General features: G+C 37.6%; 2 protein-coding genes and 1 long non-coding RNA gene across 10 annotated transcripts; 1 reads left to right on the top strand and 2 right to left on the bottom strand.

The window, feature by feature from the left end:
- Positions 1 to 3,843: 3,843 nt before the first annotated feature.
- Positions 3,844 to 4,604, top strand: LOC128195489 (uncharacterized). Its single transcript, XR_008247105.1, has 2 exons — positions 3,844 to 4,025; positions 4,115 to 4,604. It is a non-coding gene; the product is annotated as an uncharacterized LOC128195489 (long non-coding RNA).
- Positions 4,605 to 5,879: 1,275 nt separating this feature from the next.
- Positions 5,880 to 6,481, bottom strand: LOC108329157 (EPIDERMAL PATTERNING FACTOR-like protein 1). The gene is made up of 2 exons (XM_017563231.2): positions 6,341 to 6,481; positions 5,880 to 6,263 (listed from the first exon to the last, which is right to left on the bottom strand). The coding sequence occupies exons 1-2, from the start codon at positions 6,479 to 6,481 to the stop codon at positions 6,018 to 6,020; spliced, it is 387 nt and encodes a 128-aa protein (XP_017418720.1). The 3' UTR covers positions 5,880 to 6,017.
- Positions 6,355 to 27,367, bottom strand: LOC108329156 (uncharacterized). Of its 8 annotated transcripts, none has more exons than XM_052872383.1 (14): positions 27,095 to 27,359; positions 26,949 to 27,018; positions 13,923 to 14,065; positions 13,529 to 13,630; positions 12,527 to 12,598; positions 12,349 to 12,440; positions 12,172 to 12,253; positions 11,964 to 12,056; positions 11,696 to 11,760; positions 11,308 to 11,320; positions 11,144 to 11,224; positions 10,263 to 10,371; positions 10,044 to 10,170; positions 6,355 to 6,487 (listed from the first exon to the last, which is right to left on the bottom strand). In XM_052872383.1, exons 1-13 carry the CDS (start codon positions 27,278 to 27,280, stop codon positions 10,070 to 10,072), a joined length of 1,209 nt encoding a protein of 402 aa, XP_052728343.1. In that variant the 5' UTR covers positions 27,281 to 27,359; the 3' UTR covers positions 6,355 to 6,487; positions 10,044 to 10,069. The 8 variants fall into 8 exon arrangements, with proteins under 8 accessions (XP_052728343.1, XP_017418713.1, XP_052728342.1 ...); XM_017563224.2 differs by lacking the exon at positions 6,355 to 6,487 and adding an exon at positions 6,494 to 6,774; XM_052872382.1 differs by lacking the exon at positions 6,355 to 6,487 and having other exon boundaries at positions 9,780 to 10,170.
- Between the last annotated feature and the right edge of the window lie 592 nt (positions 27,368 to 27,959).

Below are 27,959 nucleotides of genomic sequence, written 5' to 3' on the forward strand. Positions count from 1 at the left end.
TTGTTTTAGTTTATTTCTACTTGCTGTTATACTAACTTACTTTTTAAAAACTATTTTATTTTCTTATATTATTTATAACTATATGTAAAGATTATTTTTGGTAATAGTTTTTTATGCAAAGATTTCATCATCAATTTTATTTTTATTAATTTAATTTTTTTATCAACTTTTTTATATTTTTTTATAAATTTAATAACATTTTTACTTTAACAATAGTTTCTTTTTTATTTTTTTAGAAACATAAACCATATGTTTTCACTACTTTCTTATTGTTTAAGTATCTCTTTTAATTAAATATGTATTCAAGTGATTAAACAATAATTTTGGTTAGGAAAAATAAATAAAAATAAATAACTTCTTTTTTAAATCATTTTAGTGAAATCAGTAATTGGAAATCAAAAAGTAATATTTTTTAAAATATAATTTTATTTAACTAAATATATATAGTATTTCCTATATATTTGAATCGATTCTTGTACTCCCAGGATTATATATTTCTTTTAGAATTTTTTTTAACTGAAATATTAAAACTGTTTTCTAATATGTTTTATTCTTTTCTTTTAAATAATAACAACAATTAAAACTAACTAAAAAGGCAGAGTTAAAAAATATTCCTGGGAATTTAGTTTTATTACTGCACTGTGATAATTATTTTTTGTTGACATATTATATTACTACCATATGATATGAGAAATTATAACAAAAGTGTATGAAAGAATAAATTTATTTATTTATTTATTATATCTCACTTATATTAAATATTTATTCATTTTTATTTAAGAAAAAAAATAGTCAGTAGAATTTCTCTTTTAAATGTATTTGAATTAAACCAATTTGCACATAATTAAATTGCACAAGAATTTGCACATAATTAAACCAATTTGCACAAAAAAAAAAAACTGATTTTTTTTAGCTTAGGTTACCTTTTAAAAATTATAACCAGATTGTTTTAAAATAAACATAACAAATAATTTTTAAACTTGAAAAATATGTTTTAAAATAAGATATTTTATTATTAGTCGAAATAGTCTATCGGATATGGCTAAAATTAGTTAATCACATTATTAGCCTAAATAGAACGAGAATAAAAGAAATTGAACAGTAATTAAGTTGTGCATGACAAAAAGTCTATGGAAAGTTACAAGTACAGCTTAAGTGTATGGTTTTTGGTACATTTAATATGTGTTTATTACAACATTACTGACATTGAATCTTGAACTAATTTTAACATGGTAATATTTTTAGCAAGTACCTACTGATTAGTTGATGAACATATTATCAGAACAAATTTTGGCACCTACTATGAAATCAAAAGATTGTTTTCTAAAATTCACATGGTGATCACAGGATATATGTCAAACAACTTTGTGTTGGAAGAAGTTCTGGATGATGGATGGAGATGATGTGGGGGATGCAAAGCCAAATGGATGATATGCAAAAGAAATATAAAGAGGAATTAAAGGCGTTGGGAGTTGAGAACGTCCCATCAAGTAGGAGAGGGATGGAAAGACCTAATGTCATCCACCCTAACCCTTTTAGGGCTTGTAAAGCAACTCAAGAAGATAGCAGCTTTGGGGATAGCAAGGAGGATGCCTTGTCCGCCATGACCATACACACAACAGGGCATTCCTATGTTGCAGGGATCATGGAAACTCTATTGCCCAATCATTGGAGGATGCCAGTATCTGAAAAATACAATGGATCCACTGATCCCAACGAACATACAAAGATGTACGAGAATCAGGTGTTTTTATGCACAACGAGCAACATTATTTGGTGTAGTACTTTCCCCACTTCGCTGAAAGGAGAATATTCGACCTGGTTTTTGTTATTGTCGGCCAACTCTATTGATTGCTTCACAACCCTCAAACAATATTCAAGGCCCAGTTCACAACCAACCAATATGTCACCTAATGTCGCTTGCCCCAATCAACATTAGACAAGAGAAAGACGAACTGTTAAGAGCCTTAATGGATTGGTTTAGGAAAACAACCCTTGCAATAATATGTCTAAGCCTATGAGTGGCCATGCACCATTTGATTACCGCATTGTGATCCAATTTGTTCGTAGATAACCTTTGCATGTAACCATCGAATAACATGAACGTGCTTCAACAGAGAGAAACTCAATTCATACAGGTAAAATAGACGAGGGACTTTTTGCAAGCAGATGCATGCAAAGTCCTTAAGAGACGAGAAAGGGACGAAGAATAAATTGTTTGGGAAATCAAATAAGCCTCGGGGTAAGGAATATCCCAAGGAGCCCTATTTCAGTAACTACACCCCCTCGATGTACCATAGGACAAGATCTTGTAAGAGGTCTTCAGTGTCGATATGTTTACTGCACAAAGGAAGAAGTCGACCCCTCTTAACGTAGATGGAAATAGACATTGTTTTTACCATGGTAACATCGACCACACCATCGAGGAATGCTCATCCTTGAAGGACAAGATTGAAGAACTCATCAAAGTTGACCACCTAAAGCAGTTTGTCAAGAAAGACTGAATAGATAAGAGTCCACCTCATCGGAGGAGTCTTGTACGTAAATTTAAGTGAGTGAAACAAGAGACTGGGTAGAGGAGAGGGTCAAAAAAGTAAAAACAAGTAGGAGTCAATATCACATCAACACCATACATGGATGATTCACCAAAGGTGGTTCCTCTTCCTTAACACGAAAGAGGTATATAAAGGCGCTTAAAATAGTGCACCCCAATCGAAAGAACAATGAGAAGTATGTCCTCAATCACCTTCACCGACGAAGTCTTCCAAACACTAGAGACGACCCATGGTCATCTTGATCGAGCTGACTGACTATGGGATCAAACACCTTATTTGTTGATTAGGGAAGTTCGGTCAACATTTTGTATTGGAAAGACCTTCGGGAAGAAGGACATCTCTGAAAACCTAATTATCCCCTACAACAAACAAATTGTAGGATTCTCAGGCGAACAAGTTGATGCAACTACTTGGACCTGAGGACGTGGATTGGCTTGGGAGAGAGAGTTTGGAGATTCGAGTGTGATGCGTGCTAGTGGAGGCCAACACCTTATACAACATGTTGGGTCGACCTTGATTCAAAACTACATAAATAGATGCATATATATATATATATATATCGATATTAATAAATTGTCCGTATGGTGGTTCAGTAATGGGTAAACAATACACCTAATAAGAGGTGACATAATAGATCGAACAAACAAAAAATCTCATTATAATGAACCTTAACAAATAACTCTAATATAATGTTATAAAGTGTATTTAAACCTAACTCAACATTACAAAATTAATTTCTAAGATATTTTGAGTGTCAAATTAATCAATAAATGTATAATGTTTATAGTAAATTAACGATACTATGGTGAAATATTTGATTTATCAAATCGTAAAAGAATTAGAACTGGATATATGGATATAAATGCAAAGATTATGGATGGATAAATTGGTTCTTACCTATCTACATCCCTCTTGAAAAGATCAATGATAAATAGTTTAAAAGTTTAATTTTTTTTAAAAGAAAATATTATTGTACAAAAATTGGTTCACAGGTTACGAATTTTATTTTTCAGTTCTTATAATTATACAAAACTCATATTCAAAAAACTGTGTAAGAATTGTTTGCATCTAAGACTTAAGAAATTTGACCCCTCTAAGTTGATGTGAAGGAATTCAATTTCCTAAATTTGCTGTGATTTATTCCTTATTTAACTACTGCGATTTATTTGTTTCTTATAAAAAAAATATAATCTGTTTGTTTCTTTTATTTATCTTAGTTTCATTCTTTTCTAACCAGGTTCTTCACCATAGATGAAAAATAATTTCCAATATATTTCTTTACGAGACAATGTTTTAAGGTGCATTTAAGTTACTTTTATTTTCAAAAATTAAAAGCCGGAACCCTACACCCCAAAACCCATTCCAATTCCCCCCACTGCACTCCCTCTCTTGCTCTCTGACGCCGACTCTGTCTCTCTTCTTCTCTCATCGCTGCATCTCTTTTATGTTTCAGTCGCGCTCTGCACTGAGGTTAGTGTTTTCTTTCTCTCTTCATTATTTCTATGTGCTTTTCCATTGATAATAAAAGAACAATCTCATTCTGACAAAATCATAACCAGCGTTGAAAATGCGATGCACCCTTAACCGGTGTTTGAACTGTGGTTAAGGTTCGTCGACGTTCGAACTGCGGTTAAAGCTGCTCGGCACTCGAATTTCGGTTAGACGTACTTCAAACTGCGGTTCGAATTTCAGTTAGCCGTACAGATGTTTCACTGTTCTAATCTGAAATATACTCTTAAACTTTGCTCGCTGTGATGAATAATCGATCCGACCACCCACAAGAACACACCAACACACACCAGGAGATCACAATTCTCCCAACACCAAACCACGGAAAAAAAATAAGAAACAGAATGAACGTGGTGGGGTGCAGCCAGAATCATTTAATGTAAAGGGCATGAGAAATTTGGAGGTGCAGCCAGACCTCAGGGAGAATTAGTCTTCATATGTGAATTTGTTTCAAAATACGTCTATAGATCATAGTTTATTGTGTATTGTGTATCAAATATAGTGTGAATTTATTATTAATGAAGTTTATTTTTTTAACAACTTTATTTATTTAAAATTTAGTTTTTGTTGTTATTTTTGTTTTATATATTTATTATAATTTTTTTAATAGACTTATACTAAACAATTAAAATTTATAAAATTATTAATTTTATTTATTTTAAAAAAGATATATTTATAAAAATTATTATTTTTATTAATTAAATTAAATAAAAATAAAATTATTAAAATTAAGATATTTTTATGTATTATAACTGAGGTAGAATTCTACATAACAGATATTTTTTATGCAAAAATATCATGCAATAAATTATCTCGTATTTTATATATGAAACTGTTTGATGTGATCCACTTTTTATACATCAAATAAGGAAGTAGCCAAGCCAACTCGTGTGATGGGTGCTTTAAGATATTGGTTGATAATTGAAAAAAGTTATTTTATTGTTATTTAATTGAATATTTTCTTTAAAATAGTCTGAATGTCTCATGATATTAATCAAGCATTATTTATCATTGTTGTATACAGTAATGCTATTTCAATTTTTTGTCTTCTGCGGAATTGAATACTTGTGGTAAATACAAGTGAATAAAATATATAATAAAAAAAGCTCAATGGACTGTAATATTTTAATAATGCATTTTAAACAAGGGTATTTTTCTGAGTTTTCAATAGAAGAATTTTTAGTTAGAACATTGACATTACACCTCTAACCTTTATAATACACACCTCTTATTTTTTATGAAATTATATTTGGGACCTATAAAACTTGAAAAATCAATTTCTGGTATAGAGTCAACCAATATTCCATTTTACAAATAAAGGTGGCAGGAGTCATATGCTTTACAGGGGATTAAAACTGCAATTCATTCTTCTTTGTTACAATTACAGGTTCCATTCAGTACAGGGGATTAAAACTGCTTCTATGGCATCTTACAAATACAAAGAGTATTCAATCACTAATCTAATAATATATTTGGATTTCAGTACCTACTTAGATATTTCTCCAACAACCTGTTAGATCATTATTATTATTATTATAGATACCAAAATTATAAAAAAATAGATTCAAAACACAATCATAAAGTCAGATTGCAGTTTTTAACAAATTCTGTCCAATTTCAAACTTCAATAAAAAATCTATAAATACTGCGCTCTGTGCAAAACTAAGCAATCTCATTGACCCTTCAACAAAAATATATAAGAAAAAAAAAATCTAAGATACAAATTTTGAAGTAAAATCGATCTTTCATGTTGATATTGTATATCATTATTTATTATAAAATAATTTCACCTGGCAGTGAGATGAACTTTCCTAATTAAAAAAGAACAACATAAACAGCTACAGAGGTTTACAGAAATTTTGTCGGTGGCTTATCAAATTGAAAACAAGAGGAACAATTTTTCATTCTACAGCTGTGAGAGTAATCTATCTCCATGAGAACATAATACAATTTTTAAGGGTTGAAAAAGTGGTCACCACAACTACATTTCCAACTCATTGGCTTGTAATTGGAATAGCTGTTACCTTGGAGAAGGAAACCTTGCATTTGAGAACTCGGAGAAATACCTGCTGGGTGGACTCGGTTGTGAGTAGGTAAGGATGGAACTTGCACTGCCATGCATGGATGACACTGGTTGCACTTGTTGTGGCAAGAAGGAGGCATTGAGCCTAATCTGTTTTTCTCCTCATACGAAGGGTCCTGCATAAAACAAAAACCCAACTGAGTATTTTTAAACAACAACAAACACAAAATTTATGACTTCTATTAAAGCCTACCTTTGGAGGAATTGCATGATGTGGGAGCATGAAACAAGAAACTGGACACAGCAGATGGTGCAGTAGAAATGTAATAATAATTGCAACAGGCAAGATGGTGGTTGTGGAGTTCTGAATTGGATTGAATGAAGCCATGATCATGAATGCCTATCATGTCATTTCTTGATGTCATTCCCAATCTATACCCAAACACTTATAATAAATTGAAATGTTAACTGAGCTGTGAGAGATGGTGATAATACTCTACAAGTTGGAGAGGGAAAAAATAAAATGGTTTTGGAACTTATTTTTAGGTTTGTGAGTGATGAGTGTTTTTTATTCCTGTGGCCTATGGAGGGAAGAAAGAGGATGTGCATCGATCAGAGGGTGCGCGTTGTGTTGGCAGAGTAGAGAGAGAGGGACAGCAGACAATGGACAGCGAGAGAGGGAGCAGACTGTGACAGAAAAAGTGAAAGGAACAGTTCAATAGAGATAAACAAAATGGGAGAATCCAAATCAGTATCAAGGACCCATTGCCCAGTGATCTATTAGTAGTTGTGACTGATTCTAAGTGGCAGGGTGGAAAGAGAAATTTTTCTTGTGTGTATAAGTGGGTAAAATTTAAAAACACACATTGGCAGGTGGCAGTTAAAATTGTCATTTATTAAGCTATCTAATTTTTGTAACAGTTCTTGGAGTGTCATGGTATTGAGCATTGAGTATCTTTGACTTGATTAACGTTTTACAATTGCGAGTTTTCAATCAGATTATGGCTACTCATGCAAGTAAAGGGGTGCTCTATGCTATGGAAACAAGAAAGTATCATTAACACGGAGAAGAAAATGAATCTATTTGACCTAAAAGACAAAAAGAACTCAACTCTGTACTGAACAAAGTTGTGTGAAAGAAGAAACTTATAATCTCTAATTAAGAAGTTACAATGATTTAGTGGTTTGGCATAATGATTTAGTTGTTTGACACCATAAATGGTACCAGTACATATTGAGGTTTCGTGTACCATGTTTAATACTTTATGAAAGGTGAATAACGGTGTGGAACTTCATGAAATTTTGGATCATAATAAAGAATAATCAAGTTCAGCTTCTCTACAATCTAAACATGTGCTAAAAATGCAAAATGTAATTTAATACAATAAATAGAAAAGTTGGTTATGAATTTTTATATTATCTATCAGCATGAATTTTAAAAAATCATTACTTTGTTTATGTAGTGATTAGTGACCTTAACCCTGTTTTCAAGAGTTAATTGAATAGTTACAACTAGGTAGATTTATTGTTCAAATTTGTACAGTCATATATCCCACAAGTCAGTGGTGACACTCTTAGGGTGTTATTAGACAACAGCATTGAAATTCTTTATCTGTTTTACTGTCTTTAGTGTAAAAGAGAAATAATAAAAGAAAAAAATGTCCACTTTTTCCTTTTATTTTTTTTTATAGATCATTTAATCCCATGTGTTCTGGCACATTTTGAGTGAAAAAATATAACATCAAATTTATTATACTAACCCTTAATTTTACACTAAGTATAAGTTAATTGTCATTATTATAAAATTTATAACATTTATATCTATGAAAATAAAAAATATATTTTTTAAAAATAAAAAATATATTTTTTAAAAATAAAAAATATATTTTTTAAAAATAAAAAACTAAAGTGATTAATGCTTATAATTTGAAAAATGTTTAGAGTTTACTCAAATGTAAAAGAATAGATAGACAGTTTATTTCACACAAATTAAAACAAAAATAAAGTTAAAGAGTACATGAGTATTTTGTTTTATCAGTTTTCTTTTTCAGGTTTGAAGATTCTTCACAGCTTGCAATTAGCCAAATCTGTCACCGAGAAACAGATAGGGAAAACGACAGCGAAGAATTAGACGTTGTAGATATCATTTTACATTGAGAAGATTAAAAAATATTTATTTACTAAAACAGTAAACTATTTTTGCTTTATTTTTCTGAATAGGATTTTTCTTAGTTTTTATAACCACTACAAAGAAAGTACAATAATATATTGTTTTCTATATTTTTTCTGAGATTTCCAATTTGGAATTCAATTAATTTCTCAGACAAAAATGTGATGCAAAAGACAAGGACAGTGAATTGTCTCTCTAATATGCACATGTACCTTCCTAAAAAAAAGTACAATAATATATTATTGTTTTCTATAATATTTCTGAGATTTCCAATTTGGAATTCAATTAATCTCTCAGACAAAAATGTAATGCAAAAAACAAGGACAGTGAATTGTCTCTCTAATATGTACATGTACCTCCGAGGAACCATGTTAGTTTTGTATTTTTATAGTATAAAAGTTATGCCATTTAGGAAATGTAATAAATAAAAATAAAGTATAAACAAAGTAACAATAATTATAACTATTTAATTAATATATACCAACAAAAAAATCATTGGCATAAATGCATGAATGGATTTGTTTTTCTAAAAATTGGGTACTGACTTTTAATAAAATTCAAATGTAAGTGCTATGTGCAATCATTGGAATTTAATTTTATAAATATTTATATATATGATTTTAGATTGATAAATCAATCATGAGTCTGAATTAATTTAGACTTAAAACTATTAAATTTTTTTTTTCATGAATTAAAAACTTTACAATAAGTTTTATCGTTAATTTATATAAATTAGTATTATTTTTTTTTTATAAATTAATGTTATTCTAAAATATTATGTTACTTCCGAATCAATTTTACACAGTCCATTTAATAGAATCAATTTCATTTAATATCATGTACTAGGTGGAAACATTATTTGATAAAAGATCTGATAGCATACATTTTAATTTTTTTTTTGTTATAACTTTAAATAATCTCTCCAGTCACTGAGTAACTTGATTAAATTATATGCATGGTCATGGTCATAAAGTGATAAGAAGTTCTTATAAACTTTGAAGAACTAAACTATAAGAAAAATTAAGTTTGCATTAAATCATCATCTATAAAAAATGAAACCTACTTCAATCTTTTTTCAAGTTAACCACATATATTTTATACAATCCATCATGTAACATTTTTTTTATATGTCATATAATCTTATTTTACACTTCTTCGTATCTTTCTTTAACAAAAAAAAAATACAATTTTATTGAACAATACATGTTTTTCTCTTTCCATTTGATTAAAACCAAAAGAATCCTTATATAGTTCACATTATCGATAAATGATAAAATCAGAATGGTTACACATGTATTTGGTTAGTCTTATTAGAACAATCGATGTTATGCCAAAGTTACATTTTTTTTAAATAAATTTTATCTTGAAAGAAAACTCTAGGTCAAACTTGCATTAATATTAGCTACAATGTTGTTGAACTAATTCTTCATATAAAAGCATTAATGATCAGTAAAATTACTTTTGATTTCTTTCCCCTTTATACATCAGAAGACAGAAGCATCTACCTTAAAAACCAGGAGAATAAAAATAAAAACAATATTTACTTTCCTTATGCGTCACCTTGAAATACCACTATCAATAACTCCAGCTAGAGAAAACACAGTTTGAAAAATAAACAGATAATCACCAACATAACTTTTTTAAGTTTATCTTTTTGCAAGTCCCATATTTCATGTGTCTCTTTTCTCTTTTAATTTCAACATATCAACTTGAACTCATCACTTGTGCTGGATCCTGGTTTCATTGGAAAGACATGAACGTGAAAGCATTATATTTGAAGGATTACCTGAAGGACACAGTTCAAGTTCATACTCATGAGATATCTGACTTCAACTTTAATCTATACAATTCTTCGTCCTGAATCAAGGTTGGAAAAGTCCAAGTGCCAAGCGGATGCTCTGATACCTTTCCACCTAAAAGAATTCAATTGCTAGTGAATAATGGGCGGGCATGGTTTTGTTATCTTATACCTATACTGCTAGAATGACTGACTCCAGCAAATTACCTTCTTTCGTGGCTTCTGCACATCTTTTCTGGTAGTTCAAAGAGAGATGTGGATCAAGTGATTTCAATAAACATTCATACTTGTCTTCAGCCTCACTAATGTGTTTTGCCTGGAATTCAGGATTTGACGTTATATCACAAAGGCATTAAGTATATGTTACATAGCTACTATGATTATGCCAATTTTAATTATCAGGCAGGAATAAAACAAACTCATTAATATAGGCAAATAACCAATACAGACCCTGTAAAGAAATATGACAGAATTATCAAAATTAGATTGATAGAGCTTCTCTTCTCTCAATATACGTGAGAAATGACAATGCTCTCTAAGGCTCTATCAAGAATATTATATTATTTCACTACACAATCAGCAAATGCTTTCTTGACAAGGTTTGACTCCAAACTCTAATTGCACCTCCTCTCCCTGTAAAAGTGGGCGGTAGAGTGGTCATAAATTCATTACTCCCTCATTCCATGTTTGCCACTTGAGGTTACGCATGACAACAAGAAATAACATGTCACATTAGTTTAGGTATTTAGTTCAACAATCCTGAAAGAAAACAAAACATAAGAATGCGAAATGCTTGACCACACTGTATCTATTTGACTGTAGATCAGCAAATTTTAAGAGAAATGCGAGAACATAAACGACACTCTATTTTCAGCACAGGTCTAAGGCTAGTCCTGCTAAATAACAAGGGCCTAGTAGTGTTTTGCTCAAGTATTTCTGATTTTAATAATAGGTGGATATTAATCTTGCTGCTGCATACATTATGAAGATGGTTCAGCCAACCAATAAACTTCAACAGATCATATGGACTTCCATTAGCAAATTATATAAACTAACAGCACTATTTGTAAATAGTTTGACATTCTCACCAGCATAGCAGGAGCAGCTAAAGGTCCATATATTCGGATAAACATGCGCAAAATATTGAAACTGTTCTCTAACACGTCATCCTGAACGACGGTTTTCAATCAAATCAGGACTCAGAAAACATTACAACAAATGGTGGTTAAAAGATTAGGAGAATTGAACACACCTCATAATCATACCTGCAACATCAGGACAGAAAAATTATGTATAATAAGATTATAAGTAGAAAAGTAACTAGAATAAGGCTGAAATCTACATATGCCAGTAATTACAGAAAGAAACAACAAAAAAATTAAGGATAAGTTTGGTATTATCTGAAAATGGAGATGGGAGTACATTTTTTGTCTTAGACTCTTTTTTGGGTAAAGAACTTTGCTACTTCTATTGTACAGACTGTGAATCCTTAAAATAATATAAAGAAGTTTGCTGATGAATTTACTTAATACCTACAAGTTGTGAATCCTTAAAATAATATAAATAATAACAACAAAATCCTGCTCAAGTATGGGATATTATGGTATGCAGCACCAACTGAAACAAAAGATAGTACTTACAGATCATCAGAAACTTCCACTAGGAACTCCGAAATTGAGAGAAACTCCATGTGCAATTCCTCTACCTTCCAAAAAGATTCAGAAGAACACAATTATCCTGAATTCATACATTTAGCTAAAAATATTTTGTTTTTTTATGTAGAAATTCATGCTGCTGACAATATTTTTGAAGAAAATTAATGACTACCTCAGAAAATGTGCGTGCACAGGTCAAAGGTGAGATGAATAATGCAATATCTACTAAATATCTTTTGCTAATCAGTTGTACCTTAGTCCCTTGCAGTTCGTAGAGAAGAAGATTTAGCACTCGATAATCAAAAGACTTTAAATGAACAGCCTTCATCACATCCTCAACAAGAATCTGAGTAGCAATAATTAATAATTGAATATATTACAAACAAGAAACTTTAAAAAGGATTTGAATCAACATATATACACTCTGAAGAAAACGAAAAGTGCATAGGAATTATGTATACCTCCGCCTTGTTTATTAGCGCAGAACAAAGTTTTCTTTCGAGAGCCCAGTACTCTTCTCCATGTCTAAGTTCTTCTCTTATCCTTGTCTCATCAAGGAAAAAGAACATTGAACCAAATTAAGCTAAACCTTAATTATTCCCTGGGAAATGTAAGGAAAAAGAGTGCAGAATAAAAACCTTTCTGTCAAAAGGCCTTTGTGTTCAAGAATAGTCACAAGTGGTCTAAGTGGGTCGTTTGAAAAGCAAGAAACAAATAATTCGGTTTCCCTCTACATTTAAAATTAAATTACATGAGAAAACTGAAAGTTAGTACCTAATCATCAACATTCAAATTGCCACTGAATAAATCAATCACCTTATCTTTTGCTCCAAATACATGCTTTTCATTGTTGGGTGTTTGTAGCAATTTCTCATTCATTTTATCAAGCTGCATGATAACAGGGACGGGTTCTTAGTAAAAATAATAGCTTTTTCAGATTTCGTACTTACTATTGGAATATATAACTAAGTCCCAAAGTAACACTTACAAATATGAAAAAAAAATGTCAAAACATATGCTTCCTAATAGGAAAAAAACGGTCCACTTCATCCTCATGCATTAGTTGAATGCAATATTGCATAAAAATTACACCTTCACAAACTCAAAGGCCAAGTAACCCACCGAAACATTTAGGTATGAGAATAGGAATTTGAGCATCTTAATGCAAGAAACGGCCATTGAAAGGCTGCACAGGGTAGTGAAATTTAAGCAACCAAATCTTGCTTTTGCTGAAATTTGAGGAGTGCGTAGTTTCTTAATAATAGTATTCATGTGTTAGAGTGCATTACTTCACCTTTGACTTTGCTGAGATGAGACACTTGAACAAAAATAAAATGCAAATAAAAGCGCTTGTGAACCTAGGTTAGACATCAAACCCAATAGAACACATGTTGGAAATGGGAAGTATCACATGTGCATTAGGACTGTTAATAGGAAGATAACTGATATCCTTTTGACAGATGAAATGATGATCCTTATATAGGCCAAGCCCAAAACAATAGAGTCATACAGGTCAATGTCAGTTATCACCATCGTTACTTCACACTCAAGAGATACGCCTTAACCAGTCACTCCATGATAGCACAAAATATCTGTCATTTCAATTGCTATAACGACATTAATCCTGAAACATGTGGAATGGCTCTGCGTTGCCTTTCATCTGGCTTGAGGAGATCTATCTATTTTCCCCTTTTGGGACCATTGATCAGCTCCACAGATGCAGTGGAACCACATTTATGAACCCTACAACTTCAAAACAATAATTGACTTGAATAATAAAAGAGTGACCGAATTTAATAACATCAATCAATCATGTACCTGATAAATATAGCTCTCTGTGAATGAAAGAATAGGTAAGTGTTTGAAGATATATTGTGGCTTGCTTACATCCAATCCATGAAACATTAAATAAGACCTGCACTGAAAAAGAAAAGTTCACATTAAGATACGAATCTCAAAGCAAGTTTTAAAAGCATGGAGTGTTAATTAAATGGTATCAAGCCTTCCACAAAATTACTCTCGTAAATTGTTTGTAGTGAAAAAAGCTTCAGTGCAGACCCGATGTATGCCACTTTATTCATCTAATAACGAATGTGGTAACTGATTGCATAAACATGATATTATAGGGATACCAATAAAGTTTTTCTGTTAAGAATACTCACATTTTCTACCTAATCAAGCATTATAACAAAATATCAAAATATACACTTACAAAATCCTCAAGGGTAGAATTTGCCATTTCCATGGAGTCCAACCCAACCACGGGCATGTTATCATTACAACTTTGCAATAAACTGTATTCTTCGTTCTGATTGCAACTAAGCAAAGCATCTCCTACAAGACTTTGTTGAAAACCTAAGGTAGAACTCAAAAATATCACAAAAGTAGAATTAAAGAATGAAAAAAAAAATATGATCAACAAGTTTAAAAAGTATTGTATCAAATGAACATCAGCACAAGTCATGGTAATGCAGCAGTGGAAGGCATTTAATGCACCACCCCCCGCAACCATTGATAGTTAATATCGCTATCCAAGAGGGTATGAGTATCAAAAGACGCGTAGGATAATTATGTGTGAAGCAAATGAAAGACTAGTGCTTCATAGTTAGTTGCAAACTTTGTAGTATAAAACCAATTTCAGCTAGTGTCCTTTCCATCTCAAAGAAATCACGAAACGAGATAGAAAAATCGTACTACTACTATCTCTAAGCAAAATAAATGATAATGCCACCTGTAAGGTAGAATATCTGAAGTCGAGCGGTTGTCAACAATAAACCAAACGACCGACTGAACGATCGTCAACCTCCTAGACGAAACGATCGCGATATCGTAAAAGATAATGCCAGCGAGACAATCGTCATGCCATACGCTCGTCAATACCGCCCCTAGTATCGATCGTCTTAATAGCGATCGTCCATTACTTAAACCATCGATCGTCTTAATAGCGATCGTCCGTTACTTAAACCAAACAACCAGCATGGGTCAAATTAACCCAGTCAAGCTAAGAGTCAAGAGACGCTCGGTCAGCTTTATTCAGACTGGGTCAATTGACCCAGATAAACTAAGGAAGAAGCGGTTACAAATGTATAACCATGAAAGCGCAAGTTACGGAACTAACCAACCAAATATCAAACACGAGGATCACGATCAGGTGACTGGATTATCCAACTAATCGGATTTCTAGGTAAACGGTTCATCTTACTTCTAGGTTAAATACGAAAAACCTAAAGGAAACAGGTACGTTTTGATTAAGGAGAGAAAAGATTAATTTTAATTATTGAACCAAAAGGTTCGGTGATTCCCTTTTTCTGACTTGAGCGTCGGAGTGCCTTTGCAGGTACCCACTCCATTCTCCCCGAAGAACCCTGTGCCACTAGAAGATATAAGGATAACTGCATTGTAAGAAGATGAAGACGTCGTTGATCAGGTTCGCGTCTCGGTCCCAACAACTATACTGAAACATTTTGGCGCCCACCGTGGGGCCCGAGATTTAGCGTACCCAAGGAAGACCACAGGAGCCATGGAAGAGAATAACACTCGAGACTTGATCAAGCAGCTTCAGGCACAGATAGAAGCCCAGGCGAAGACTATACGAGAGTGTTAGATGTTAAGTTGTGTGTTTCTGTTAATTGGGCTTAGCCCATTCTGTATTTAGGGTTTAACCCTTATCTTACATTATAAATAAACTACCCTATGTGTATGCTAAACACATAAGGGAGATTTCTCCTAATCTTCTTCACTATATTTAACATGGTATCTAGAGCACAGGAATAGTTCCCGTCAACTCCACGGTCTCCGGCACCCATCACTGCCGCTGTTGTCGCAGTCGCCACCGCCGTCGCCGCCGTCGCCGGAGTTCCAGAATCGACTAGTGACCACACCATCGGAAGCGTCTCGGCCGGGCGACCACCGTCGTACGAAGATCGCGGCGAACGGACCTCTCACGCGCCTCCACGCACCGCCGCAAGAGTCGTCGCTGCCGCCGCGCATGCCGGCGCGTCGCCGATCAGCACCGCCGTGATCGCCTCCTCGCCCTTTTTTTGGATCTGTGGTCGTTGCGTCAATTGGAGCATTTTGAATTTTTAGGGTTTCTCCCTCTCCATGGCTGCCCAACTTGATGATCGGAGTCGGTCTCGCCAACCCGGTAACGGACGTCCAAAATGTGACCACTGTGGCAAGCTAGGCCACAAAATTGATAGATGTTATGCACTTCATGGACGTCCTCTTCGACCTATAGCAATGGCTAATTCTGATCCACCTCCCCGATCACCGTCAGCAGACCATCCTACTTTATCAAATACCATAAATAACCCTTTACTCTTTCAGGAATTTCTCAGATGGTATGAGGACCGTCAGCACTCTAGTTCCACTACATCTGCTTCTGTTACACGCACAGGTACTCCTTTTGTCGGTCTGACTCACTCTCTCGGATCTTGGGTCCTTGACTCAGGTGCCACCGATCATATCACTGGTAACAAGTCCTTGTTTTCTTCCTTGTCATGTCCGGTTAATTTACCCTCGGTAACGATGGCTGATGGGTCTCGAGTCTCATCTCATGGTATTGGTACTGTTCATATTTTTCCGTCCATATCCATTTATAATGTACTTTATGTCCCTGGATCTCCTTTTAACTTATTGTCCGTAAGTCGTCTAACTCGTTCCCTTAATTGTGTTATTTCATTTACCAAAGATTCTGTTTGGTTGCAGGACCGGAGTTCGAAACACATGATTGGCACAGGATGTGAGTCTCATGGCCTATATCATCTCAGCCCTTCTCCACATGCTGGCGTAATCATGGAGTCACCATCCCTTCTTCATGCTCAGTTAGGTCATCCCAGTCTTGCCAAACTGCAGCAACTTGTTCCGAGTCTGTCCAAATTATCAAGTTTGTCGTGTGAGTCTTGTTAGTTAGGTAAACATACTCGTAGTTCCTTTCCTCGTAGTGTTTCACAACGAGCGTCATCCCCCTTTTCATTGGTTCATTCTGATATTTGGGGACCTAGTCGTGTTAAGTCAACTTTAGGATTTCAGTATTTTGTTACCTTTATTGATGACTATTCCAGATGTACTTGGTTGTTTCTCATGAAGAATCGTTCTGAGTTGTTTTCTATTTTTCAAACTTTTTTCAATGAAATAAAAACTCAGTTTGGGGTTTCTATTCGCACTTTACGTAGTGATAATGGCCGTGAATACCTTTCTCAACAGTTTAAACATTTTATGGCTTCTCATGGCATTCTTCACCAAACCTCATGTGCTTATACCCCTCAACAAAATGGGGTGGCTGAGCGCAAGAATAGACACCTTATTGAAACAACTCGTACCCTTCTCATTCATGGTCAAGTACCCTCACGTTTTTGGGGTGATGCTGTTCTCACGGCATGTTATCTTATCAACCGCATGCCATCTTCCGTCCTAGCAAACAAAATCCCTCATTCTATATTATTTCCTCAAGACCCTCTACATCCATTACCTCTTAGAGTTTTTGGGTCTACATGTTTTGTTCATGATTTTAGTCCTGGTCTTGATAAGTTATCTCCTAGGTCTCACAAATGTGTCTTCTTAGGATTTCCACGGTCACAAAAGGGCTATAAGTGTTTTTCCCCTTCCCTCAATCGTCATTTTATCTCTGCTGATGTCACTTTTGATGAATCTTCTTTTTACTTTACACATTTATCTTCTAGTTCTGTACCTCTCCCTGTTACTGTTGATATTCCTCTTATCTGTGATCCTCCTGGTGATGCTCCACCCATTTTGTCTCCTTCTTTAGACTCTCATTCACCACAGGATCGTCCTTCACCACCACCCCTTCAGGTTTATAGTCGCCGCAATTGTCTCCCTCATGACTCACTTCCAGTGCCGCCTCTTGTGTCTCCTCCGGCTCCAGCAACTGAGTCTGACTTGCCTATTGCCCTCCGTAAAGGTATACGCTCTACCCGTAACCCTTCCCCCCATTATACTGTTCTTAGTTACCACAGATTATCTCCATCTTTTTACACTTGTCTCTCATCCATTTCTTCTGTGTCAATTCCTAAATCTGTGGGTGATGCCTTAAGTCATCCTGGCTGGCGTCAAGCTATGCTGGATGAATTAAGTGCTTTACAGAAAAGTGGAACTTGGGAGCTTGTCCAATTACCATCTGGAAAGTCTGTTGTTGGTTGCAGGTGGGTGTATGCTATCAAGGTTGGCCCTGATGGCACAATTGATCGTCTGAAAGCTCGACTGGTTGCCAAAGGCTACACACAGATTTTTGGTTTGGATTATGGTGATACTTTTTCTCCAGTGGCAAAAATGACCTCTGTTCGCCTATTCATTGCCATGGCCGCTCTTCGACAATGGCCTCTTTACCAACTTGATGTCAAAAATGCTTTCCTAAATGGTGATTTGCATGAAGAAATTTATATGGAGCAACCGCCTGGCTTTGTTGCTCAGGGGGAGTCATCTGGATTGGTATGTCGTCTTCGCAAATCCTTATATGGCCTAAAACAATCTCCTCGAGCCTGGTTTGGTAAATTCAGCTGTGTTGTTCAACAATTTGGTATGTCTCGCAGTGAAGCGGATCATTCAGTGTTCTATCGCCACTCAAGTGCTGGATGTATTTACTTAATAGTGTATGTTGATGATATTGTTCTCACAGGAAGTGACTATCTCGGCATCTCTCAGATGAAACAACACCTTTGTCATCATTTTCAAACCAAAGATCTTGGCAAACTCCGGTACTTTTTGGGTATTGAAGTAGCACAATCCAATGATGGTATTGTCATATCTCAGAGGAAGTATGCGTTAGACATCTTGGAGGAAACAGGGTTAATGAACTGTAAATCTGTTGAGACACCTATGGACCCTAACATCAAACTCTTACCAAATCAGGGGGAGCCTTTCTCAGATCCTGAACGGTACAGAAGATTAGTTGGTAAATTAAACTATCTTACTGTTACGCGTCCTGACATTTCCTTCGCAGTTAGTGTGGTGAGTCAATTTCTAAACTCCCCATGTGAAGACCATTGGGATGCAGTTGTTCGCATACTGAAGTATATTAAAAGATCACCTGGAAAAGGTTTGCTATATGGCCCTAACAACGATACAAAAATCGTTTGCTATTCAGATGCTGATTGGGCTGGTTCCCCTTCTGATAGGAGGTCTACTTCTGGATATTGTGTCTCTATTGGTGGCAACCTGATATCTTGGAAAAGTAAGAAGCAAAGTGTTGTGGCAAGGTCCAGCGCAGAAGCAGAATATAGAGCTATGGCATCTGCTACTTGCGAGCTTGTGTGGCTTAAACAATTACTTAATGAATTGAAATTTGGAGATGCCACTCACATGACACTTATATGTGATAATCAAGCTGCTCTTCATATTAGCTCTAACCCTGTCTTCCATGAGAGAACCAAGCACATTGAAGTTGATTGTCATTTTATTAGAGAAAAAATCATATCCGGAGATATCAAGACTGAGTTCGTTAACTCAAGCAACCAGTTGGCAGACATATTCACCAAGTCCTTACGAGGACCTAGAATTGATTATCTTTGTAACAAGCTTGGAACATATGATTTATATGCTCCAGCTTGAGGGGGAGTGTTAGATGTTAAGTTGTGTGTTTCTGTTAATTGGGCTTAGCCCATTCTGTATTTAGGGTTTAACCCTTATCTTACATTATAAATAAACTACCCTATGTGTATGCTAAACGCATAAGGGAGATTTCTCCTAATCTTCTTCACTATATTTAACAGAGAGCAACAGGAAATTCAGCGTAAACAAACAGAAGAACTTGCGGCGCTGAGAGCGCAACACCCTCCGCCGGAGATATCGGCCTCCAACAGACAGGACGATAATGAAGGAAGCCACCATGGAGGACCATCCGAACCTGTCGGAGGAGGAAGGAAGGGGCCCACTTCTCTGCAGCTTACCAACCTACTTCCATTTACGGAAGCCATCATGCAAGCTAATATGCCAGAAAAACCCCCTCCAACGTTAGAAAGATACGATGGCTCAGCAGACCCAGACAACCATCTTCGCAACTTTATAGATGCCATGGCGTTTTACACAGATAATGATTCAGTCATTTGCTGAGCTTTTTCGTTATCCCTGAAAGATGAGGCACTAGAGTGGTATCACACCCTCCCTCAAAATTCAGTGGATTGCTTCGCTACCGTAGAAACTCTCTTTCGAAAACAATATGCTACAAGCAGAAGACCGGAGATGACTCCGGCTGAGCTCGTAAACACTAAACAGGAGAAAGATGAAACCCTGAAAGCTTTCATGCAGAGATACAATGAGACGGCCAGACGCGTAAAAGACGTGAACCACACGTTTATAATAAACAATCTACCTTCGTGTTTAAGGCCAGAGTATTTCGCTGAACAGTTGTATGCAGATCCTCCAAAGTATATGGAAGAACTCCAGGCAACGATCGCGAAATTCATACGCATTGAGGACCTCAGAAACTCTAGAAAAAGGCAACAACAAGAAAATCCTAACAGTGGTTCCAAGAAAGACACGAAGCGGTCGTCCAACGACTATAAAGCTGATAGACCTCCTCGAAAAGAATCGGGGTGGACACCCAAATACGATCGTTATACTTCCTTAAACGCACCCAGAGCAAAGGTGCTCAAAGAGGCGCTGCACGCAGAACTCCTCACCGTTCGGCGGAAGGCCACTCCAAAGAATGCTGATGGCAGTAAGGCATGTCGTCTTCATCTAAACCTTGGCCATGATACTGAAGAGTGTAACATAGTAAAAGATGAGATAGAAAGACTCATCCGTGCGAGATATCTCCAAAAATACATAAAGGAGAGAACATCCACCAGAGCAGCAACTCCCAGCAGGAAGGAAACCTCCCGGCGAAGTCCCGAACGATCGCCTCACAGGGACGACCAACGAAGACGACGATCCCGAAGCCAACCCCAACACCCAGAAAGAGAGAGGTCGGTCCGAAGACGAATCGACACCATATCCGGAGGCTTCGCAGGAGGAGGAGCATCAGCCTCCGCCCGGAAACGACACTTGAGAAAAATAAAAGCGGTGCACATGATAGATCGACAACCTCGATCCATGCCCAACATCACTTTTACGGATGCAGACTTCCACGCTCCTGACTTTGATCACGATGATCCCATGGTCATCCCTGCCGAGATAGCCCGTTAAGATGTCAGGAAAGTGCTCATCGATCAAGGCAGCTCAGTAAATATCTTGTACTGGACCACATTCCAGAAAATGGACTTATCCGAAGACCTGATAACCCCTTTCAACAAGCAGATTGTAGGCTTCGCAGGGGAAAGAGTCGACACTCGGGATACCTCGACCTAAGAACTCGACTCGGAACAGGCAGGGAGGCAAGAGAGCTCAGAGTCAGGTTCTTACTGGTAGAGGCAAATACTTCATATAACGCCTTACTAGGACGACCCTGCTTGAACGCTTTCGGAGCCATCGTATCCACCCCTCATCTAGCTATGAAGTTCCCAACAGAAAGAGGCACCGTGTGTACAGTAAGGGCCGATCAGCGAACGACTCGACAGTGTTACGTTGCCGGTTTAAAGGTCACCCCTTTCATGCCGCCAAGAAGAGCCAGAGGAGCCGAAACAGCTGCGATTGACTTGGATCCCAAAACCAATATGGACGAACGTCTCCATCCACAAGGTGACATCAAAACATTCCAACTGGGAGCAGACGCACCGAAAACCACGACCATCGGTGGAAGCTTGTAGCCGCACGATGAACATGATCTGACGAAGATACTAAAAACCAACGCCGACCTATTTGCGTGGGTGGCCGCAGATATGCCGGGGATCCATCCGGGAGTAATGACACATAAGCTGTCAATCTTCAAGGAAGCATGTCCGGTTGCACAAAAGAAACGGCGATTCGGAGAAGAAAAACGAGAGGCCATACAAACAGAAGTAAACAAATTGATGAACGCCCGGTTTATCAGAGAAGTAACTTAAACGACGTGGTTATCGAACGTGGTCATGGTCAAAAAGCCGAACGGCCAATGGAGAATGTGCGTGGACTTCACCGACCTTAACAAAGCATGCCCTAAAGATTCATATCCCCTTCCGAGCATTGATCGGTTGGTAGATGGGGCTTCAGGACATACTGTACTAAGCTTCCTTGATGCGTATTCGGGATACAACCAAATCCCCATGTACGAACCCGATCAGAATAAAACAACCTTCATTACCGAACGCGCAAATTACTGTTATGAAGTAATGTCGTTCGGTCTGAAGAATGCAGGAGCCACCTACCAACGCCTTATGGACAAAGTCTTCTACCATCAAATCGGCAAATGCATGGACGTCTATGTAGATGTCATGGTCATCAGAAGTCAATCTGTGGAACAACATCTCAAAGATTTGGCGGAAGTTTTCCTCCAGATACGACGATATAACATGAGACTTAACCCATCTAAATGTACCTTTGGTGTCCCGGCTGGGAAGTTTTTGGGTTTTATGCTAACATGCAGGGGAATCGAGGCCAACCCGGACAAATGTAGGGCCATACTGGAAATGCAGAGCCCACAAAACCTGAAAGAGGTACAACGTCTAGTTGGCCGAATGACAGCGTTATCACGCTTCATTCCGAAGTTGGCCGAACACATCAGACCTATTCTGAAGAACATGAAGAAGGGCATCACCCGGCATTGGGATGAGGAGTGCGAAAAAGCCTTCGGTGCTGTTAAACACATTCTCACCAGCCCTCCGATCATGGCACGACCGGTAGCAGGATCCGACTTGCAGCTGTACATCGCAGCATCCCATCATACTGTAAGTGCCGCTTTGATACAGGAGACCCCATCCTTAAGCTGATATATTTTGTCAGCAGAACGTTACAGGGGGCGGAGGAGCGGTACTCCCAAATCGAAAAGGTAGCCTTGGCCCTGCTCACGGCATCACGTTGACTTCGACCATATTTCCAGAGTCATCAAGTGATCGTCCGAACTAATCACCCAGTCACCAAGATCCTCAGAAAACCTGACCTGGCAGGAAGGATGGTGTCATGGTCAGTGGAACTTTCTGAATTCGGACTACGTTTTGAACCTCGGGGATCCATCAAAGGACAGCACCTGACAGACTTTGCAGTCGAACTAACACTCATACCCGACAGCTCAAAGCCAATATGGCTCCTTAACGTGGACGGATCCTCGGACAAAAGAGGGGGGGAGTTGGTATTGTGCTAGAAGGACCAAATGGCCTAATCATAGAGCAGGCCATCACATTCCGATTTCAAGCCAGCAACAATCAAGCAGAATATGAAGCCTTGATTGCTGGTTTAATCCTAGCCAAAGAATTGACAGTCGCTTGATTAGAATGCAGGATGGATTCGCAATTGGTGGTCGGGCATATGAACGGAACCTACCAGATTAAAGACAATCAATTACTGCGCTACTTTCACAAAGCAAACACCCTCCTCAAAGATTTTGTCGATGTTAGCATCATTCATGTGCCTAGGGAACAAAATGCAAGAGCAGATCTCCTGTCCAAGTTAACTCACTCAAGAGAGAAAACACAATTATCTTCCGTCATCAAGATGACACTTGACCACCCAGTCGTGGAAACTTTCGCCACTGATGTCTCAACACACGAAGCTGATTAGAGACAAAGTATACAGGACTTGATGATGAAGCAGGAGCGAGGAGAAAAAATCACTGCAAGTGACTCAAAACGCATCGCGCGTTTTCTACACATAGGTGACGACCTATACAGGCGTGGCCACACCACACCCTTGTTGAAGTGTATATCGACAGACGAAATAGATTACGTTCTGCGTGAACTCCATACCGGGATCTGCGGTTTCCACTCAGGAAAACGCATGCTCAGATCACACGTACTACGCGCATGATATTACTGGCCAACGATCGACCAAGATTGTGAGACATTCGTCAAGAAATGTCTCTCATGTCAAGCGCATGGTCATGACTTCCGCGTCCCTCCTGAAGAATTGCACGGCATCATATCCCCATGGCCGTTCGCCCAATGGGGAATAGACATAGTTGGACCGTTACCGATCGCAAAAGCTCAGAACAAATTCCTCCTGGTGGCGGTCGACTACTTCACTAAATGGATAGAAGCCGAACCACTGTCCATAATCAGCGTCCAACGAGTACAGAAATTCATCTGGCACCTGATATGCCGGTTCGGTCTGCCACAAAAAATCATCACATACAACGACAGGCAATTCATTGAGAAAAGGTTAGAAGATTTCCTCAAAAACCTGGGGATTAAGCATGTGACCAGCTTAGTCGAACATCCACAAACTAATGGACAAGCAGAAGCCGCAAACAAAGCTCTGCTCACAGAATTGAAAAAACGACTTGGCGAAGCTAAAGGTTTATGGGTGGAAGAACTACCAGAAGTCCTATGGGCGTACAGATGCACCCCACATGGATCCACAGGGGACACTCCATTTAATTTGACATACGGCACGGACGCCATGCTTCCAGTCGAGGTCGGGGAGCCATCACTTAGACGAAGCATCACCGACATGACCCTTAACGATGAGCAACTGCAGATGAACCTCGACACGCTACCTGAGCGACGAGAAGTCGCCACAGTTCGTGCAGCAGCTCAAAAAAGAATGCTTTCCCGCAGATACAACACTAAAGTCAAGCCTAGAGCTTTCAAAAATGGCGATCTTGTATGGCGGAAACGAGGAGAAGCAAGAAAGAATCGAGCGCATGGAAAACTCGCAGTCAACTGGGAAGGACCGTTCCGCATAGCAGAGGACTTGATGAATGGGGCATATCGCCTCGAACTTCTCAATGGGCAAACCATCCCCAACACTTGGAACGCCACTCACCTTAAACATTATTTCAGTTGAAATTTATCATCTCCATGTTTATCAAACATTTTTCTCTGCCTACAATAATAAATGTTTGTTCATTCCTCATCTACTTTATTCTCAACAAACAGACCAACAGGTCCCTCCTACGACACCACATAATCACACACAAGTTTCAAATCCCAGGGACAACCGCTACGAAACCGATCGACCTGGTAGATGTTCCCCCTAGAACACCCAGATCATGGCGCATAGGGATACACGATGTTCTTCCTTGAACACCCATGTGCATTAATCAAAAGGACACACTCCCACTGGTAGATGTTCGCCCTAGAACACCCAGAATATTCAATCTGCAAGATCATCCACAGGTCTAGGTTAAATTCACTCAGAACGTCTACCATTTACGAAAAATAACAAACAACAGCGAATACTCAAGTCATGCGCGACAAAGGTGTTTGCCACAAGCGTCAAAATTAACCAAATCCTACGCATATAAAGTTTGTTCCTAACAAATAAATAAATACAAGGAGTTCATGGCCACGCCAACACATTACAGCCTAATCTATTACAACATCTGGTGACCCAACAGGCCCTCCGGTAGCTTCGGCATTAGGTCCCTCAGCAGCAGCTACTCCAGCATCAACACCTTCTTCAGGTTCCATGAATGCGTCATCCGGGATCTCATCTAAAGGCACCAATTGACCTTCGTATACATCCTTCCTCAGATCAAATTCCACTCCCTCAATGGACACTTGAAGGAGATGCGCGACCCTTCTTGAACCCTCTAGTATGTTCCACAACTATTGCTTCGCTCATCTCCTCTCTTATTTCTTGCTCCTCGGCAGCAGCAAGAAGTAGACCATCCCTTTCTTTAGTTAAAGCAGCCACGGTTTTCGTTGACTGTTCTAACTCAGTTGCCAACTGGTCCCGTTCTCTCTGCAACTGATCCCGTTCTCTTTTCATCGCAAATCCGGCTGTCTGAACATTATTCAACAGCGCTTGAGCCTCACTCAACAACTGCTCAGATTGCTTTTGCCTCTGTTCGCAGTTAGAGTGGACGTCCGCCAGTTCCTTTAGCTGGGTCTGCGCCTTCTGCAACTCGACCCTCAGAACGCCCCTATCGGATGCGTACGCCATGTGCCAAGCGGCCATAGCTGCTCGACTCGCTAGTTCCAGCATCGCATCGGCCATTTGTTGTTCAGTCATGCTTTCCACAACCTTCTTCTCAGAGTCGTCCAGGTTAAAATCAATCTTATGGCTAAGATTGAAAGATGGATCCCACATGCCATTAGGAAGAGGACGATTCGTCCCCTCGTCGACTTCCTTCATTCTCTTTGGACCAGCGCCCGTTTTGTCAACAGCCTTACCCCTCCGTTTCCTTATGAGCGGCTGTTCCTCGACGATTGCCACTTCATCGGGGGAGGACGACCGCACATTTGGAGGAGGTAGGGGAGGTTGAGTGGTCCCTGAAGATTGGCCTGGACGCCCGATGCCCGCTTTACCATTGTCAATGGCTTTGAACCAATTACGGACTGGTCCCTTTTTCCCCATGATCTCTGCAAATATAGGTTCATCCCACACGGTCAGCAATAATCAAGTAGTATACAAAAACACCAATAAGAGAAACATACCGAACACCCTTGAGTTGAAGTCATCGTGTTCAAGCCAATTTATGATTTGATGGGAAGAAAAGGGGCGAGACAGTGTCGTCAACACACTCAAAGCTTCCAGTTCTCCAACAGTCATCTTATCCTCTGGCCACGAGGTAAATTTTAGTGGATTTTGTGTCCAATACAGGGGAAATTTCGGGATCCTATCTTCATGAAAAAAGAACGTCCGCCCTGAATCGAGAATCGACACTCTAAAGAATTTATCTTTAAAACCCCTGTACGACTACGAATATAGCTCCAGTAGGGCGTTACCAGGCTCAGATATTAGGCTCAGATATTAACGACACCCAACTCCTTTTGGCGACAGGACGACATCTAAATAAATGCAGAAACAATGGCGTAGTAGGCCTAATGGCCAAGGCCTGACACATAACAGCAAATGCCTGAATATACCCCAGCTATTGGGATGTAGTTGGGTGGGAGCAACATTTAGGGTTCTTAATACTTCCATCTGAAAAACACTCAGAGGCAACCTAATGTACATATTATAGAATAGCGAAGAATAGAAGTAGAAAAAGTCTTGGGTGGCACTCTCTCTTCCATGAAAAACTCTTTCATTTTCACGGCAAGCTACCAACTTTATACAGGATTTGTAACCTAGGGTTTTCATAATACAGCTATTAACCACCCAATCTTCCAGCACTACTCTATTCTTATAAGTTTTTAACAGGAGCCAGATAAAGAACGATCCTGGATACAGAACATTCTATCCGATACATGTAGAAAAAAAAACAGTAAAACTAATAAAAAAACACACACATGAACACGATAAAATAGGCATGGCAGTGCATTACCAGAACTTTGTTCACTGGTGGTGGTGAAATGATGGTGTTGATACGCGTCCTCGAGGAACGAAGATGAGAGCTCCAAGAGGGAAACGAAGCAGTTTCAAATTTCACTTCGAATCATGGAAATGAAAAAAGCAAAGAGTGGAACTTACAGTGGGAATAAAAAGGGAAAGTACGGAGCACTTGTCGTTGATGGCAAGATCTCCGCAGGGTTGGATCATGAAGATAATGAAATTAGCGAGGAAGCGATTAGAGTGATGATTGGAGTTTGAAACTCCTCGTGATTCCATGAACTCCAGCATCCTCTGTACCTTTTCTAGTTTTCGTAATTCTTCCATTTCCCCTCCCCGCCCAGAGCAAAGTTTTGTCACTCAAGGAAATCAATCTCCAACGTTTTCTGTGAATGAGAAAATTAGGTAAAATTAATCTTTTCATTCCCAGACATTTTTATAAATGGTATACCTATTTTTCTGGAGATTTTATTTTTTCTACAGAAAATAATTTTTCTTTTACCAAACATATTATTTTATGAGAATATTTTTACTTTCCAGTAAAAAATATTTTTTTAAAATATAAATTATAGTATTTCTAAGTTATTTAAACTTTCCATTTGTTATTTTTTGTATTCTTGTTTGCGGTGGTGTCTCATTCTTTCCCTGCTTCTGTCCTCTAAAATTAGTTATTGAAAATGTTTTGACATAATAAATTTTAGAAATAAAAATACAAAATGAAGCAGCGTTCCCAAGAAATAACATGGAAATGTTTGACATATTATCAAAATATAATGTGGAAGTTTATTGAATAATTAAACTATCGACACAATTTTTAAATTATTTATTTTTTAAATAGACTAATGAAATTTTATGGAGAATGCTGCATAAATCTAGTTAAGAATTTACAAATTTTTTGAATGTAGGGTCTTCTTGCAGTTGTATTGATATTTTTAAAAATGTGTAAATCTTATAATATTCAATAAAAATCTTTTAAATGGTATATAATATAGTGTAAAATTAAACT

Source organism: Vigna angularis, chromosome 2 (genome assembly GCF_016808095.1).
Source record: "Vigna angularis cultivar LongXiaoDou No.4 chromosome 2, ASM1680809v1, whole genome shotgun sequence".
In the NCBI taxonomy this organism is placed as follows: domain Eukaryota; kingdom Viridiplantae; phylum Streptophyta; class Magnoliopsida; order Fabales; family Fabaceae; genus Vigna; species Vigna angularis.